Source organism: Carcharhinus amblyrhynchos, chromosome 31 (assembly GCF_965287045.1).
Source record: "Carcharhinus amblyrhynchos chromosome 31, sCarAmb.v2.hapA, whole genome shotgun sequence".
Taxonomy (NCBI): domain Eukaryota; kingdom Metazoa; phylum Chordata; class Chondrichthyes; order Carcharhiniformes; family Carcharhinidae; genus Carcharhinus; species Carcharhinus amblyrhynchos.
Genome location: NC_137354.1, coordinates 18,402,760 through 18,417,407, shown reverse-complemented (window position 1 = coordinate 18,417,407; position 14,648 = coordinate 18,402,760). Strand labels below are relative to the sequence as shown.

General features: G+C 42.4%; 1 protein-coding gene across 1 annotated transcript; it reads right to left on the bottom strand.

The window, feature by feature from the left end:
• Positions 1-381: 381 nt before the first annotated feature.
• Positions 382-11,196, bottom strand: gdf10a (growth differentiation factor 10a). Its single transcript, XM_080215576.1, has 3 exons — positions 10,730-11,196; positions 7,126-8,012; positions 382-2,481 (listed from the first exon to the last, which is right to left on the bottom strand). The coding sequence occupies exons 1-3, from the start codon at positions 11,007-11,009 to the stop codon at positions 2,290-2,292; spliced, it is 1,359 nt and encodes a 452-aa protein (XP_080071702.1). The 5' UTR covers positions 11,010-11,196; the 3' UTR covers positions 382-2,289.
• Positions 11,197-14,648: the final 3,452 nt, after the last annotated feature.

Sequence of the window (14,648 nt, the reverse complement as noted above, 5' to 3'; positions counted from 1 at the left end):
CTCACAATTCTGTAATTGCAACACTCTATCACTCTCCCTTTTCTTTAAGATCCTCCTTAACCCCATTGACCAACTTTTGGCCATCTCTTCTAATATTACCTACGTGGCTCGGTGTCCAATTTAGCTTTGTAGCCCTCTCATGAAGTATCTTGGGGGGTTTTATTATCCACAGAAGTGTGTTATAAATACAAGTTGTTATTGTTAAAAATATCAAGCTTGTGCTGATTGTTCATCTAATGCTGGGATCAACAAGAGCAAAAACCAAAAAGTTCCATGAAATGAACGCCAAGTGATCACAAGAAGAAAACAAGATGGCTTTTTATAAATACAACTCAGCAAATTTATTGCAGAATTAGTAAGAGACACAATGCCATAATTTCCTTGGTTCTCTTAAGCCATGCATGGAATAAGTTGTGTGCCAAGCGACCACAAAGAATTGAAGATACTTCTGGAGGGATGTGCTTTAAACTTACTGACTTTATTACACACTTCTTGGACGAATTGAAAACTCCACAGTAATTCTCACTTGAACCCCATTGCAAAATGACTTTGCAATCCCTGCACATCCTAATGGATTGTTGTGTAGCTATAACCAAACTAGGAGAAAGATTCAAGCATATGGAACAAGGAGAGAAACGGCAATGAAACTTGTGACTGTTGATGAATAAGCTACAGATACTGACAGGCTAGACCTTCACTGATAAAGGCTGATGGCTTTAAAACAAACAGTTAAAGTGGTGCACCAATATGTCCTGCTTACAGAACTGTACAATTCTGGTTTTTCTATACAGTACTCATTGTGTTGCCACACTGTTGGATGGGGGTACCAAAAGTCATAAAAGTACCCCCCCCACCAGCACCCCACAACAGAATGAAAAGGGGCAACAAAAACATGTGGTTGAGTTATCTCCAGACCATGCTTCTCTGTCTTGTAATCCAAGGAAGAGTTATTGGCTAAGGACTGATACCAGGTCAACTGTGCATTCCGTCAAGAGGAGAGTGTTGCACAGAGACCTAGTGAAATAAAATAAAATTACCTTGAAATTAATACAAAAGCTTCTTAGTAACAGAGTGACTTGTAGGACGCTAGGCAACTTTGCTGAATAATATCTTGACAGCATACAAATTCAATACAATTCAATCTTTAATTTCTGAAGTACTATCAATATTACACTGTAGATTACGCAATGCAACCTCTGGATACTTGAGCACACTTTACAACATACTTTTAGGAATAGATGCATTACTAAAAACACATTCTTGGACATTCTACTCTTCAACATCACATTTTGATGGAGAGAATTGCATGTTTTTTTTGTTGTTTTAATCATAATTATGTTAACAAATCCTGTCAAGATTCATAAACTTTAATACCTTCATTGAAGATTGTCTAAATATTTCTTCAGATTTATATTTCAGGAACCTCATTAACTTTAATTTCATGGATATTAAAATTAGTACCATAGCTCAGGGCTTAGTAAATTTTACATTGCCTGTTATATATCAGATATATGTTAATTTAAAAATGATCTATCTTGAAATGAATGAGCTTTATACAATTTACAAGGAATTGGCAGCTAATCACAAGTTTCCTCTGATTATCACTTTGAGAGAGAATTATGTTTATTGGGTTTCAGGTTAAGAAACAACAAATGTTTCCAGCAGCTGCCCCTTATTATTCTTGGGGGAAAAAAGTGGGGGGGTGGGGTATGAGGGTGGAGGGGGGGAAAGAGGGAGGACAAACTCATCATTGCTACCACGAATACAAACAAGTATTAAATAAGTGAAATGACGAATAAAGATTTGAACTCACAATACACAATACACCAAAGATCAAGAATAGGGTATAATCTACACTTAAATAGACTGCCATTGCTGGTATTATTATTAATTTACATATAAGAGTACACAAAAGCTTAAGTACCACAATCTGCACCAAACTGTCCTGCTACCTTTAGAAAAAGGGAATATCGTGGAAGACCAAATACTGCCTCATCTGATGACGGGTGCATTTGTATGCAGTGAACAGAGCACTGGGGTTTTCCGTGTTGCTAATAGTTCTCCACATGTTGATGCCTGGTCTTTTACCCCAATCTACCCCACTTTTGCTACCCAACGCCACAATTTAGCAAGTCAATGTTTGCAGAGGGAAAGGGGGACAGGACTGGTATCAAGTTCCTAATAGGAAAAGGACACAATGCAGCATTTACTTGTTAGGCAACAACACAGCGCACTGTATTAAATAGTCGCCGTCTTATTTCTTTGCTTGCCGGCTGGAGAGAAGTCATTCTATCTGCAGGCGCAGGTCTCCACTGACATGTTGGGATACACTTTTAAGACCACATTTTTGCTCTCGTCAAAGAAGAGAACACTCAAGGCGTTCATTTTGTCGGGCACACAGCAGGGCTCTGGAATTCCCGGGATAATCCCAACCGCCTTGACAATGCTCTGGATTGTTGCATGATTAGAGGGACGAACCACCTGTGATCCAATGCAAAATACATTCATTAGCTGCTGGAAAATGATTTACATCGAGAGTGCAAATTTCAAATTGACATTCAGTAACATAGAACAGAGCTATCAGATCACTATTAGACAATCTATTATTTCTCTTTTTACTCATTCACAGGCCTTCTCCAATTACCCTTATATTGACTGGCTTTCTGGGCCAGTCAACCACATTGCTGTGGATCTTTAAGACCTTTCTGCCAAATGTATTTGTATCAGAAGAAAAGGTTTGTAGTCTACAGAAATGGTGGGACATTGACAAAATTCTTGCTGCTGCTGATATAAGAATAATGGACATAAAGTAAAGTTTATTTATTAGTCACAAGTAAGGCTTACATTAACACTGCAATAAAGTTATTGTGAAATTTCCCTAGTCACCACAGTCTGGTGCCTGTTTGGGTCAATGCACCTAACCAACATGTCTTTCAGACTGTGGGAGGAATTTAGTTATGCCATGATGATAGAGATGGAACTATTTAGTCTCTCTTTCTGCAGACATAACTCTTTTTTTCCCGGAGGACATTAGTGAACTTGATGGGCTCAGGGTCTTCATTAACTCCAGATTTTTTATTGAATTTGAGATTTTTATTCAATTTAACCTTTATCAGCAATCATGTGTGGATTTGAACCCTGGTACCTCAGAGGATTACCTCAGGTCTTTGGATTTCTAGCCCAGTGACAATATTACTATGCCACCACCTCCTCTGGGTTATAGCAGTTCAATATATAAATCCAATTCAGTTTATAAATGCTAAATGGTTGGACACAGTCAATCTTTTGAATCACATTCTCCTCAGAGAAACCAGAATTACTTTAACAACATACTGACAAGCATTGTACTGGCCAAAATGTGATGTTATAAAAGTGACAAGTACCAGAGTTTAATATATTAAAGGTTTTCGGACCTTGGTTTAATGCAAAAACTAGAATTACTTTATACATTACATTTTGACCAATGCAATGCTTGTCAGTATGTTTTTAAAAGGTGACAAATATCAGAGTTCAATATGTTAAAAGTTTTCAGATCTTGATTTAATGCGACAGTGCTAACAGGTGGAGAAAACGTCACAATAGCAAATTTTACTCATGAAAGCCCATCACCTTTGCATTATGCATTTGCTTAGTCATTGGTGAAGAAAACAACAAAATAGATCATGAGTTGGCTGGGGGGGGGATGTTCAAAACTCAGGAAAGTAACAGAGGAAGATGAAGAACAATGGGCAAAACTTCAATTAAATCTACATTTTTTTTGCAAATTCCCACTTGCAGAAATGATAGAAAACTCATGATAAATTTTCAACCATATTTTGCAAGTATATAATAAAATCAGTGAGTGAAAATTTTGCTTGCACAGATCAAATTTTGGAAGAGGGTAAAAAGAATAGTAGGTGTGAGTAGATTTGGTGAGTGAGGGAATCAAGTATGGCCTACATATATATATCTGTATACACATTAAGAGAATATAAATTGTCATAAGAAACCCTAACGCATTTTGTCTTTTCAGTTTGAAAAAAAGAATGTCTTCAAGGCTACAACGTTTTGCTGTTACAGTTATGGACTAACAAAATACCTCTGCATGATTATATGAGTTTTATCTGAAATGAGTTGATTAATCTATAGGACTGACTACCCTTATTCTTCTGTTGTAGCTTTGTGTTTGTTATGCATCTGTGCTCACTCCCACGAAACAATGTGGACAACCGTATCCAATTAAAGCAACGGGTGGCCCCAATATTTAATTCACAGCTTTGGAAAATAGAAGGGTTTTGTCTGCAGAAAAGAGAGACTACATATTTCTGTCCCTATCATCAAGGCAGAACTAGAACTCCTTGCGTCCATTATGTTTCCTTACATCGGCAGCAGTAATAATTTTTTTCAATGTCCCACTTTGTTATACTACTGATTGTTCCTTCTGATGTAATTTCATTTGGCAACATTACAAATATCTTTGCACTGTTAAGTATTAATGGAAAACATTTTTAAAGACAAAAAGCTTTAAATTTATTTTTGGGGTGTGGGTACCACCGGTAAGGCTTGTGCTTATTGCATATCTCTAGTTGCCCTGAGAAGGTGAGGGTAGACATCTTGCTGAACAAGTGAGTATTGTCTTCAAAGACACCAGGCAAGCCACCTCTCAATATCAAATTGCTGCAGAGGGTTTTGAGAGTCAACCACATAAGATATGAAACTGGAGTGACATACAAGGCAGTTTGAAGGAATGAGAGGTTTCCATCCCTGACAGGTTTTGGCTGAGAGAGAGTGCCTCTACTCTTGAACTGTAAGAGTTGTACAGTGCACAAACCTCTGAATGCGAAAGCATTCTTTGGCTCTTCCGTAAAGGATATTGTATTGGCAGAGGGAGAGAGAGAGAGAGAGCACCTCTGGACTATGCATAATCCTTTCAATGCAAAAATATTGTTTAACAGGTTCAAATGCTGGAAGCCTTCTGATCAACAAAATTGTTGCAAGGTCAAATTGAGATCTCAGGTTCCATAATGAAATGTCCAAAATGCTGGATGTTTTTATTTAGCCGTAGTTGAGTGTGTGCCATAATTTAAATCTTCATATAGAAACCTGCATTTTAAGAAGTGAGCTTGGCAGCACAGTGGCACAGTAGTTAGTACTGCTGCCTCACAGCACCAGGGACCTGGGTTTGATTCTGGCCTCAGTTCACTGCCTATGTGCAGTTTGTATGTTCTCCCCATATCTGTGACGGGTTTCCTCCCACAGTCCAAAGATGTTAAGTCGATTGGCCATCCTAAATTGCCTCTTAGTGTCAGGGGGGTTAGCTAGAGTAAATGCACGAGTTACGGGGATAGGGCCTGGGTGGGATTATGGTCAGTGCAGATACGATGGGCCGAATAACCACCTTCTGCACTGTAGGAACTCCATGAAAACCAGTTATTTTTGTTTTGTCCCACTATAATATTTGCAGACTGCTCAGTTTAAGTAATGTGACTATGCCAGGATTGATGCACACTGGGTTCCTACTTATGCCACATCTCCTATTATGATGGAATTATTGGGGATTGAAGCTGTTCTGATTTGGATATTCGCTTGCGAGTTTGAAAAATCAACCAACTCCTGTGATTCAGAGGACAGCCAATTCTATATGCCGTTTTGTAATCTCAATTAATTCGTATTTGTACCTTTAATGCTCATTCTGACACAAATGTCATCCATTACCTTAATTATTTACAACTTCGTATTAGTTAACAATTCCTGTCACCCACCACCAAATAGTTGTTGGTGAAGTCAAGGCCTGCGAATTGTTGTACTGTGGGGCTTGGCTGCAATGAGACATCCAGGCAAAGCGAACCAGAGTTTGAACGGTTCCTAATACAGTTGGCGAGGAAGATTAAAAATTACAACGGGCCAGGCCTCCAAAATCTACAACAATGAAAGAAACAAACTGGGAATCTACATGTGGCGGGGGGAAGGGGCTGGCGCTAACTTTAATATCAACAGCCGTGCCTCTATTCGGCTTCATCACCTAACACTAAAACCACAACACTCGGAAGAAGCCCACAACACACAGCTGGTGGGCAGGTACTGTCCCTTTCTGGCTGCGGTTGGAAATTTCGTTGCGAGCCCTTCAGTGATTCCCAGAGAGAGTCGAGAGGAGCCTGTGGAGTGATGGGCTTTATCGAAGAATTGGCCTTTCTCGTAGCCAGTGATCAATCTCTCTCAGTGAATTTTCCATTGAGTTCTGTGATCCGAGCCGTGCCTTGACTGGACTTTGCTTATGGCCACGCTCACCTCGTTAGCGTCCGCTAAATTCTCCGCTTTTAATTGGGAACGGCAACAAGTAAGTTACAAAAAAGCGATCAATACCTCAAAAGACCATCCGATTAGAATCGCAGCCAGAACCTCAAGCAGACAGTTGGCATTGTTCAGTTCTTGCTTGCAAACATTATTATTCAAGAACCACTGGTGTACATACATACACACAATCCAGACCCCCAAAAGCACATTTGTCTGTAAAGTCGGATAAATTTCCTTCAAGGTTTCTGACAGTAACCTTTTACAGGGATTTCATATTATGCGATTTGTTAAATAGTTTAGTTTGCCAATTTGTTAACTTTTAATCTGACTTTCATTGAGTTTTCGTTGGTTTATTGAAAAAAACGCAGCCTGGATTTGAGAAAAATAGCGTGTGAACAGTCCCCCATTACAAAATGTTAGTTAGAGTGGTGTCTCCTCCCCCTCCCCCAGTCCTTTTCCCTTACTGAATAATCAATTTGAGTGATATGCATGTTCCATATGGTGGTGCTTGGTGGAGTATTTTCGTGAATTTAACAGTGTGAAATCCCTACAGATAGTTCTTCATGGAATTGAGTGGAATCCAGAGACTTGGTTGTAGTTTTTCTCCAGACGATGTTGGGAGAGTCATTTGATTCTGTAAAGAAGGAGACAATTTCCTGAACATTTCGATGTAAGTTGTGTGAGATCTGGTACAGGAAGATCACTGAGTCCCCGAGGACCCTCCTAGAGAGAACACTGTGTGGATAGGGCACTTGCAATGGGGCATTTGACCTCTCTAAGGAATTGTTAGAAGTTAATTAGACTCCAAAGGAGTGTTGCCAGGATGGAACTGGATGTGGACTGTTTTCTTACCTTGGACATTGGGAATTCACACGCCCCCGCGCAGTAATAGGCATCGAATGATTTGGGAGATATTATCCATTCGCTCCAACCAATGTCCGCGAAGTCCACTTTCAGATACCTCCTGGAACAGGTCCTGGGCTCGTTCCATTGTCGTCTCCTGGCCTTCCTCATGGTTTTCTCGTCGAAGCTCAGGACCTGCGACCTGAGGAGGTGCTGGCTGTGCCCTTGCTCCTTTCGCCTCCTCTCCTTGCGGGCCACTTTGGGTTTGAGAGAGCGGTAGGCATTCCCCCATAGGTCGTGCTTGCTGTAGTGGCTATACTCCACCTCGGGCAGCTCGTTGTTCTGGAGGGAGGGGGACGAGTAGTAGGTCTCCCTCCTGACCCGGGAGTCCCGGGAGGCGTTAGGAGATGGGGTGGGCTCTTCCTCGTTGGCCGGGAATGGCCCGTAACGTTGCAGGCTGACCCCTACACTGTTGGGCTCGCTTATGGCCAGGTCGTTGGCATAGACTAAGATGTAGGGTAGATTGCCCGGCTGGCTGGCACTCTGCACGTTCTCCCCAGAGTCGAGCTGGGCGGTGACCAGTAGATGCCCTCCGCTCCTGGCAGCTTTGACAATGTGGGAAATGTCATTCAGGCACCAGGTCCCCCTCCGGTGTGGGGTCACGGTTAGGTTCCCCAATAACTTCCCGGGAGATGAGGAGCTTCGGAAGGTCAGGTGGAGCGGGTGGGTCTTGTGTGTTTGAAGGGGACACGGGGCATCTTTGGAGCGTTTGCAAAACACGTGCCTGTTCCTCCAACGTTTCTGTGTGAGGTAGTGGAAAGTGGCTGTCAGAATCACTTCCGATTCTTGAATGGATGTCAGGTTGAAATGATACAGAATCTTATGATCGACCACTTCTGGATAAAGACAAAAAGAAATCAACGTTAGCATATAAAATTGTAGAGACAGTAACACTCTCAACTCTCGAATATCCAAAATATTCAACATGTTAACATGCAAAATTGTAGCGACTATTCTCAATACAATCTCATCAAATCAACCTTAGCGTGCACAGTTGTAGAGACAGTAATATTCTCAAAATCTCAAATCAAAATATTCAACATGTTAGCATATGGAAATGGAGACAGCAATATTCTTAATACAATCTCATCAAACTTCAAACCAAAATCTTCATGTTAGAGTAAAGTTTTAGTAACCCTACTGTTCTCAAACTCTCAAATATAAATCAAAATAAATTCATCTAGTCAGCATCCACAGTTGTAGAGACAGTACTATTCTCAATAAACTCTAGCAAAATATTCATAAATAGGGCGGCACGTTAGCACAGTGGTTAGCACTGCTGCTTCACAGCTCCAGGAACCTGGGTTCGATTCCCGACTTGAGTCACTGTCTGTGTGGAGTTTGCACATTCTCCTCGTGTCTGTGTGGGTTTCCTCCCAGGGTCCAAAGATGTGCGGGTTAAGTTGATTGACCATGCTAAAATTGCCCATTAGTGTCCTGAGATACATAAATTAGAGGGATTAGTGGGTCAATGTGTAGGGATATGGGGTAGGGCCTGTGTGGGATTGTGGTCAGTGCAGACTCGATAGGCCAGATGGCCTCTTGCTGCACTGTAGGGTTTCCATGATTTGATTTCTTCTATGATTAAGCTAGAATACAAAGTTCCAGAGGCAGCACTATTCTCAATGAAATCTCACATCAAAAAATATTAAATGTGAGAATTCACTGCATTAGATATAGTATTATTCTCAAGTAGCAAATCAAAATATGCAATATGTTAACACACAAAGTTTTAAACACTACAATTCTCAATACATTTTCTACACCCAAACTTCACTTGTCACTTAAATATTAATATCGCCTGCCATTCCGGTTCCATTCACGGTCAGCTCCCTAAAGTAACACGCCAGGTGAAACCCAACGCTCCGAAAATAGCAAATGTTACGGTTCTGGTTAACAACATTCCTTCCAGGCAATCCACCGCGCTGTCGAATGAGACCTTTAATTCGGGGTGCGAGTCAGTTCGTCCCGCTACAAATCTGCCCATCAGCAGGAATCTGGACTGAGTTAATGCTCGGGATAACTCACCTCCATTCTCTACATCACCCCCCCGCTCCACACACACTCTCCCAACTTCACCTCCGGTCAGATCCCAGACTATAATCTTGGTTTCACATCGCCTGGCTGCAAGAATTATCTGCAAATATAATTTTTTCTAAAGGGAATACTCTAACATAGGATTCACTCTCCCATGAATTTCTCATTTAAACATTAATTCGTTCGGGTACCTTTTGTTACTTTTAAGGTCACCGTGTAAATGCAAGTTGCTGTTGTTATACTTGCACCTTTCAGAAAGCGACCAAATATAGTTTCTGAGTAAATAATTTTATTTGCACAAGTGATTCTGTTCTCTACCTCAATCCCATTTTTATTTTATTATTGCTGCACAACTGCTGCTTCCACGCTATGTTTTGGGCAACCTATTAAGAATGCCGCTAACTGATACGACAAGCGGCAATAATGAAGTGAGATGACAGATAACACTTGCAAACTCAGGTTGCGACATGTCTTGAAGCTCTGGACATTCACTGCTAGGCTCGTATTCCCCCTGGGATCAGAGGATCTCAGGGGCGGCCAGGTCAAATCTAGCAGTCCCGTGATCATTTTTTTTCTCAAATACATGTCACAACAAAATTCCACACTCTACATATTTAAGGGGAGGGGTGGAGAACAGATAACGGATCCTCTCCTGGTCTTTACATTTACTGACACTTGCCAAAAACTCCCCTCCCCAATGCCCAGAAAAAAAGAGCCTCACAATTAGCTTTTATTTATTAACCAAAAACACGTCGCGAAATTTACAGACATATTAAAATCAGAAACAAGCGCTGGGGTGGGGAATAAACTCAACAATTTCGGAAAGCAAGCGTGCCAAGAATCGCGAGCGATGAATTATGCTGGAAGGTCACAGACCTGGAACGTTAACTCTGTTGCCCTGGCTACTTGATGAATTTCTCTTCCCCCCACCCCCCGGCCCCCACCACCACTCAGCAATTTCTCTTTTTTATCACAGATCTCTAACTTTCTGTTTTTATGACAGATATCCAGCATCGGCAGTGTCTTGGTTTCTCATGAAAAAAAATACTATTGAGTTTGTTTGGAAGGTGAGGTTGCGAAGGAACAGCAATGTGACCAGCTGGTGGGGTGTTGGGGGCGGGGGAGGGGGGGAAGAAGGAATTTTTTTTTGTAGATGGCGCTGTATCTGACCCTAATTCTTTATTACATATCCCCCCCCTCCCCACAACCTGTATTTACATTTAAAGTTCTGCTATAGTGTTCCCAGGTAACCATCACCGCAGTTGCATGCACACCATCCACAAGTAACCGTTTAAGTGTCACTTAAAAAGTTTTGACTGCAATAATCCATTGGAAATCTTAAATCACTATTTCCAAAAGATGATTATCCCCTCACTGCAACCCACTTTTTGCCCGCTTTCAACACATTATGACACTCCTGGTCAATATTTGAGAATATCAGGTCTCCAATCATTTCTAACCACAACAAATAACAACTTTCACCGGTTGTTGCTGATCTCTCTCTCCATTTCCTTACCCTCTCTCGCCTTGAAGCTGCGGACCGTGTTGCCGTCCCTTGGCCGGTTCCCCTCGCGGTTGTACTTCTCGTACAGTTTCAGCATGTGCACGGCCACCATGTCCTGGGCTGCGCGTCCCAGCGCCGAGATGTGACTGGGGCGAGCCGAGTGCGGGGCGCCCAGCCCGGCGGCGCCCGGAGCATCCGCTCCCGCACCCTCTCCCCTGCTGTACAGGCCAGTGAGAGCCAGAGAGGCCAACACCTGGAGCCAGAAGCGGTGCTCTGTCCACAGACCAGCCATGGTGCTGACCAACCAACCACACACTGCTCTGCTGCTCCGAGCTCGCTGCTGTTGAATTTCTTGTTTGTAAATTTCCTGTTTTGTTTTTTTTTGTTGTTGCTGTTTCTTCCCCCTTCACACACTTCTCTCCCTTTTAAAAGCAGTTCTCCTTTATCCCTGTCGGATGGAGGGGGAGGGGGAACACCCTCACTACTCAGTGAAAGTTGCAACAAACCGATTGCAGTTTGTGTAAGCTGCTTTGAGTGCCACAAGAGTGCCAGTTTAAAGAAGACTTGTACACACACACACACACACGTCTCTCTCTCTCCCCTACCACAATCACCACAATTGCTGATTTGTTGGCTAAATCTTCTTGCCCCCTCCTCTCTCTCTCTTTCTCTCCTTCCCTATCTCTGGTCAGTACCTCCTCGCTGGCTTGACTTTTTTTTCCCTGGGCTGTCGAGTAGAATGTGTCACTTTTAATTTCAACCCAAAAATAAACTTTTCTCTCTTTTTAGGCTTAAGGTACCAGTGACGAAATGTATCCGCAGCCCAATCGGAGGTGAGGACCTCCTCTAGCCAGCCAATGGGCAGGTAGGTGAGGGAGGAGGGCGGGGGAGGGTTGCCCTCCAGAGAGTATGTTTCCCCCTTTAAACCCCGGGCAGAGATTGCAACTTCTGGAGGCGAGCGGTCCCTTTAAATCCCCAGTGGCTGCAGGAGTTAAGTATCAGAAAACATCCTTGCATCGCCATACTTTCCTCTCTCCCCAACAAAAAATAAAAAGAGAAACCTTGAATGCGCCGATTGAAAAAGGAGACCCCCTCCCTCCCTTTCTCCGTGTTAATCCCAAATTCAGGAGAATGACATCTGTGTTAGTGTTTGTGACATTAAAGGACACACTCGCGTCTGTGCATTCATAATCAATTTCTGGTCACGATGATAATACTTCTTTAAGGATCCAGGGGTTGTGTTTTGGAAATCTTCATTTTTTTGTCAGAGGCACCAGTGGCGATTACAACCCTACTGCCTCAATTTCCCCACTATCACAGCCATTCCACAATGCTCGCACACTGAGTGGTTCCCCAGACTGTGAAAAAAAAAGCACTTATATCAACGCCAATCTTTTAATCAATTTGACTAAAGATTGGGCAAGGTTAGTGTTTCAATCGTTGGACTACAATATTGGATGTGTCTCCACCCCGCTTCCCCCATTAAAAAAAACTCAACTCAGGTTTGCATGGCATTTAATCTAATGATGCATGTGTCAACCCCACACATTGGGCAGCACGGTGCCACTGCTGCCTTACAGCGCCAGGGACCTGGGTTTGATTCCCAACTTGGGTTCACTGTTTGGAATCTGCATGTTCTTCCCGTCTCTATGTGGGTTTCCCTCGGGTGCTCCGCTTTCCTCCCACAGTCGAAAGGACATGCTCGTTAGGTGCACTGGCCACGCAAAATTCTCCCTCAGTGCACCTGAACAGGTGACGGAGTGTGATGGTAGGGGATTTTCACAGTAACTTCATTGCAGTGTTAGTACAAGCCTACTTTGACACCGTTAGTAAACTTTTGGGCTTGACTTGTGAAACAAAGCCCTCAAGTCTCAAAATTACAGTGCAAATTCATACAGGTTCATGAATCAATTATATGGTTGGGTATCAGAACTGCCTCGATTATAGTGATTTATTTCTTGGGATGTGTGCACCACTGGCCAGGCCAACATTCGTTGCCCATCCTTAATTGCCCTTTCAGAAGGTGTTGGTGAGCCGCCTTCTTGAGCCGCTGTAGCGCCCCCCCCCCCCCCCCCCCCGGAGATAAATAATAATAATATAAATAATTGGAAAGCACATTTCTTTATTTCCATATTGTTATTCTTGGCCCTGTGACCTTAATTATATTGAATCGTTCGAAGCTACACTATCGCTGCAATGCCCTGAAGGTCCCTGCTTGGAGTTTTACATTTCAGAAACTCAGCTCAGAGTCAGATTTGCAGTTTGGTCTCAGCCTACAGCTACTTCATCTGGTACTTATCTACTATCTCGCTGCTCATGATTCTGTTTGCCTTGGCGATGCTGCTGCTCCTCCAGTTAATTGCCATTCGATTCAAGGCCTTGAAGATTCAGTTCTCTAGAGGGTTGAAGCTCTGTAGCCAAAGCTTTTGTTACACCCCGGCAAAAAAAATTTGGCAAAAGAATAAGATTGGGGTCTCGCTCACCAATGCCCTGATTCACCTGGTGTGCGGATTTGTGATCAGCTGTCACTAATACTTCTCTGTTGGGTCCACTGGAGAATACTTGCCAAAACTAATTTCCTGACATGCCTTTAACTCATTCACTGCATGCTGTTCTTTGATTTTTTTTTGATCCTGGCTAAATCCCATCGCTGTAAATGATTTGGGCCTTCATTAGGAGGTGGGGTTCTGATGGGAATAGCAACAACTTGTGTTTTTAAGCTGTAAAAGATTACTGGATGATTCAGTGGACATCTCTTGGGTCCTTGGTTTATATCAAGCCAAGGCTGGTGGAATAAAAAACGTAACTTGCTATCCACTGTGACACTCTGGGACAGAATGAAGGCTTAGAGCACACACCCACCCCTAATTTAGCACAATGTTGCGAATCTTTCTTATTCAGGATGCAGGAAACGAAACATTCAGTTCATGCCTGTTTTGGAAACATATTGCCATTCTATCACTGTTGCTGGTTCAAAATCCTGGAACTCCCTTCCTAACAGCACTGCAGGTGTACCTACACCACATGGACTGCAGCAGTTTAAGAAGGTAACGCACCAACACTTTCTCAAAGGGCTATTAGGAATGGGCAATAATTGCTGGCCTAGTCAGCGAAGACCACATCCCTTGGAAGAATATTTATATTTGGAATATTGTGTGCAGTTCTAGTCACCTCACTATAAGAAGGATGTGGAAGTATTGGAGAGAGCGCAGAGGAGGTTTACCAGGATGCTGCATGGTTTGTAGGGTAGGTCTTATGAGAAAAGGTTGAGAGAGCTGGGGTTTTCCTCTTTAGAGCAGAGGAGGAATGAGAGGCGACTTAATAGAAGTTTATAAGATGATGAGGGGGATAGATAGAGTGGACGTGCAGAGACTATTTCCTCAGGTAGATGTAGCTGTTACTAGGGGGCATAAATTTAAGGTTCATGGTGGGAGATATTGGAGGGATGTCCGAGGTAGATTCTTTAATCAGAGAGTGGTTGAGGTGTAGAATGCAATGCCTACTGTGATAGTGGAATCAGACACTTTAGGAACTTTCAAGCGGTTATTGGATAGGCACATGGAGCACATCAGAACGATAGGGAGTGGGATAGCTTGATCTTGAGTTCGGACATAGCTCGGCACAACATTGAGGGCCGAAGGGCCTGTATTGTGCTGTACTGTTCTATGTTCTATTAAAAATAGCTTTTTTGATAAAAACATGCTCTATAGATAGACAGTGTAGTATTTCCATTTATGGATATTATGATTTGCATTGATATTTTAACTTAATTGCCTAAAAAGATCTTTGAGAAAGACCAAATAGGATGGTTGATTTATACATAATTGAAAATATCGATGATTATGATTACACATATTGAAACACAATAGGGGAGGTGAGGGTCTAGTGGTATTATTGCTAGACTATTAATCCAGAAACTCAGCTAATGTTC